Source organism: Halyomorpha halys, unplaced genomic scaffold (genome assembly GCF_000696795.3).
Source record: "Halyomorpha halys isolate HHAL.00 unplaced genomic scaffold, Hhal_1.1 Scaffold361.1, whole genome shotgun sequence".
Lineage (NCBI taxonomy): Eukaryota > Metazoa > Arthropoda > Insecta > Hemiptera > Pentatomidae > Halyomorpha > Halyomorpha halys.
In genome coordinates this window covers 307,008-311,505 of record NW_027108072.1, presented here as the reverse complement: position 1 = coordinate 311,505, position 4,498 = coordinate 307,008, and the positions used below count along the sequence as shown (strand labels likewise).

At 30.4% G+C, this 4,498-nt stretch overlaps 1 protein-coding gene across 2 annotated transcripts in view; it reads left to right on the top strand.

Annotated features, from left to right (window-relative positions):
- LOC106681707 (trehalase) overlaps positions 1 to 3,167 on the top strand; it is a 33,102-nt gene extending 29,935 nt beyond the window's left edge. The window contains exons 10-13 of one of the 2 annotated variants that reach the window (XM_014422168.3): positions 1,508 to 1,691; positions 1,927 to 2,126; positions 2,211 to 2,338; positions 3,015 to 3,167. In XM_014422168.3, coding sequence (XP_014277654.1) covers positions 1,508 to 1,691; positions 1,927 to 2,126; positions 2,211 to 2,338; positions 3,015 to 3,048 — 546 coding nt within the window. In that variant the 3' untranslated portion in view covers positions 3,049 to 3,167. The remainder of the gene's footprint in view (positions 1 to 1,507; positions 1,692 to 1,926; positions 2,127 to 2,210; positions 2,339 to 3,014) is intronic. The other variant, XM_014422169.2, reaches the window with a different exon arrangement.
- The last annotated feature ends 1,331 nt before the right edge of the window (positions 3,168 to 4,498 follow it).

Here is a 4,498-nt window from a genome sequence, read left to right as displayed (position 1 = left end):
TCCTTAACCATCCTAACCCATTAATTCTTAATCTTTCATCCTTAACAATCCCTGATAATCCTCCGAGGCGTCTGAAAAGAAGATGGCCACGGGATCTTCTAGTTGAAATTAATGTTTGAAGTACCACCAATGGGTGGTTCCTTCCCCAGATTTTCAAGTGTATATGAAACATACTACATATTTACCTATTGTATTATTTTGCACAGTTGTAAATTACAATAAATAAATAATTAAAAAAAAAAATCAGTCTCTGTAATCATCAATAACATTTATCAACAATCTTAAAACTATTTTATACAAATATTTTTTTATATAAACTTAACAACCTTTTTTTTAAAAAAAAAAAATTATACACTACTACAATTTAAACAACTCTTTTTATTATATATTATATATTTATCTTACTCAAAAATTATTTCTATCTAAAATTTTGATCTCTGCTTTTTATTTTATAATTGGGATAAAGCCAAAATAAAAACGCAAAAATATTTAATAATTTAATTTAATTACAATCATCATTTGCCTATAATTTGAATTATATTACTATAATACTATAATAAAATTATTAATTTAAAAGTGTAGCTGTTCTATACAATTCAGTTAATAATAATTGTTTTTTTACAGAAGACATACCCTGGCTATTTAATGTTACTCATTTGTCAATGCACTGTGCTCTGTCCCATTCGGGTAGCCTTGTAATAAATATTGCTGTATCAGCACGAGCTTTAACTGCCATCAATTATTACAAGTTTATCTTATTAATTACATCGATATAGTGCTGGCCGATTCCTGTGATGTCTGTTTAATAATTCACTACATTTTTTAAACATTTGGTGATGTAAATTGATTCAATAAATTTTTGATTCTTCAGCATTACTTAAAATTTTTACTTCATCAAAATCAAAAATGAGGTTATTACTTATGCTATATTGTGTTGATATGTTTTTAAAATTCATATTATGTTGATTTATTTGTGTTTTAAAATATGGTGACGTTTCACCTATGAAATATTTATCCGGGAATTGCTGACATTTCATTTTGTAACTTATGGTATGGAAAAAAAAAATTGGAAATAATATCTTTCTCAACTACCAACTTGTAGTGGCACTGGTTCTAGAGACCAATCCAAATATTCCTCTCCTAAATCAGCTATTCTCTATATACTCATACTTCTCTGTAACCGAAGCCTTAATTTTACTTCACATATGCTTCTTGCTGTACATTTTTCTGTAATTTTTGACAAGTGTGTTATCATGGTTGTTATTTATTGGTGGCACTCTCTACTCTTTTCAAATAATGCATCATCACAGCCTGGAATTGGCCTTTCTCATTTCCAAATTGTACATATTATTCAACTCAATCTTCTCTTCTTCTTTTTCATACATTTATTTCCATATTTACTGGAGAGTACTGAGGTAAACTTTTTGAGTAAAAATTATATCGAAAATTATGAATTTGATCAAATTTATATTTTATATATTAAAAACAAATTACTATTGCTTTTCAGGTTCTATGGAGCAAAGAAGAAGAGTTTTGGTGCGATTATGATATAGTTCATCAGAAATCAAGAAACTACTTCTACATGTCTAACTTTGTACCATTATGGACAAAATCATACAGGTTTCAACCAATGGATTTAACCAGAATAGTTTTAAACTACATCACAAAATACAATTTGCAATATTACCCTGGTTTGTATTCATGAATTTTTTTTTTTTATTAATACTTAAAACCAAGAATTTTTCATTTGGTTTTTACTGAAATAATGTTAAGTATAGGAAGGTTAAAATTCTTTGTTTAATTACTTATTTAATGCTCCATTAATCTGTTTTAGAAAACAAACTATATTTATATAACATACCAGTTATGTATAAATGACGATCAATCATCATTTTATAGTTAATTTTTGGAATAAATATATCATAGGTGGGACACCTTCATCTCTTAAATACACTGGAGAACAGTGGGATTTCCCAAACGCTTGGCCACCACTTCAAGCATTTTTTATCCAAGGACTTGACAGGATTGGTTCGATTCCCGCATCAGAAGCAGCGTTTTTCTTCGCTAATCGATTTATTCACTCAAGTTACAAAGGATTTAAAGAAACAGGTTTCATGTTTGAAAAGGTACTGAATTTTTGATGCATTATAAATTTATAGATTATCCCAAAACAACAATAATAATATTAATTTTACTAAATTTATTTTTAGTATGATTCTCTTGAAGCTGGAAAGACAGGCGGTGGTGGAGAATATGAAGGACAGACAGGCTTTGGTTGGACAAATGGTCTCATTTTTGAGTTTTTTAAAAGATGGGGTTCTAGGCTTCATGTTTTAATGTAACATTGATGAAATATTATTTATTAGGTTTTTAACAGTATATCTGGAATTATCTGTGATTGAACAGTATTTTTTACCTTTTTAGTTTAGTTGTTTAATTTAAATTATAATATATTGCAAAGAAAATAATACAAACATTGTATTTTGTTTATTTTACCCCTTAAACCTTAGGAAAATTGATCATGTAGTTTCTTATTTTTATTCTGGATTCGAAATTTAAAGTGTACAATTCTGAATGATGAACTTTTGTAATCGAATTTTGAGGTTTTATGTTTCAAGATACATAGAACCCATAAATAGTATGGACGGGCTTGGCTGGTAAAAGTTGTGGCTGACCCGTCACATAGTGGTAGAAAGTGTGAAAAAAAAACCTCTGAAATGAAATGTGCCTAATCATGTTGATGAGTATGGTTTCTTACACTCAAATACCTATAAACGAATTCACCGTAAATGGTTCTTCCATCAAAAAATATTTGTGAGCCATACATCTTATCTTAAATATGTTTTATTTCGGCATTGGGAAAAAGTGAGTTTTTCACTGGTTGTTGTTATTTTGTTTTAAACTATCCAACAAAAAAGTATTTCGGCCAAGTCAATGCCAACAAAAGTTAGAGTATAAATTGCAGTTTTTCAAAAGTAGGTTTGTTTCTTGAAATATTTATCTAAATGTTTTAGGCCACTTCCAATTCAGTACTTTTCAAATTGTTGATAGAACAGAAAAACTGAGCTTTATTGACCTTTATGATGAGACTAGTTTCCCATAAAAGTCTATTGGAGCAACTTTTGTGTAAGTTTCATTGATGTATGAAGTCTTCTTGGATGGTGTAACCAAAATAAGGTGAGAACAATAATCAAATTAACTTATATTAATCAGAATAACATATTATTTGCATTATAGGAAAAAATGATTTTAATTATGGAAATATTAAGATTTATATTTTTATGCCTAAAAGTGGAGTAAAGCTTTGGTAAACAATAAATAACTTTCTATATAGGAAGATGGTCAGGGTTGCGGTCACAAGTGAAACAAAAATAGTTGTAAACTATGTTGTAAACTATAAAACTGACCATCTTCCTATATATCAATTTTTACGGTCAACTACTAAAATTTCCTTTACTATTTTGATACCTTTATTGACCGCTACTCGGACTATCTCCTTAAGGGGCCTCTACATGTTGGCCAAGCCATGGCGAACTCAGACATGCACGAGCATGTGGATGGGTGGCTTGTACGAGTTGGCCCAAGCTCGTTGCCGATCCGTCGAGAGTACGTAGATTACACTCTATTATAATTTTTATTTCGTTTTAAGGATTTTACACTTGTTCCATTGTAACTAGTTAATAATTTGAAAAATATACAAAGTGTACTGCACTAAAATAACTTTCCTATTAGAAATCATAACATCATTTTTTATACTAAAATGCTACAGAAAAACTATTGTATTGTGATATGTCTCCTCAGAGTCATTGGTTTCATTCCCTTTTCCACACTGAAATGTCACAACCTGATTGACTATGGCTCGCCACCCTCCTAGTTTTGATCCTGGGTACGCCCTTGTTTGATCATCAAAGTAATTTACAAGGTGTATCTACGTAGGCGTTTTTATGATATTTGCATATTTATATGAGTATTGCATATGAAATTTTGTTCAAACTACTAGAAATCAATTTATTTTAACAAATATCATGAAAAGTTCTGCTCTTACAAAGATAAATATCATAGACAACTTTATAGTACGTTAAACTAGCTTTAATTTGAGTGCTGTTTGACATCTGGAGGTTAATGTAGCTTTTTAAAAAAGTATATCTTGGAAACTATTGAATGTAAAACAGCTCTATTAGGGCTCATATTTTAGCTAATTTACTCTACTTTAAATGATGTTGGTTTTCTAGTTTTGTATTTAGTTTTAACTACATGTGCTGGGAAGTGCCCCAACAACGCTCTCCTTATAACACGCCGGCACCACAGGGTCAAGGAAGAATTGATGAAGTTTCTTGAAAGAAAAGACTTCGCTTCGAGGAGGTCTATTGTGTTGACACCGACGAATCCGTAAAGGTGGATCCACATGTTGGCCGCTCGCCACGGATCGGAGGTTCGTTTAAATGCTCGGCAAACAAAGAGCGGGCCATCCACATGTCAGTGTTATTCAGAGAGGCAA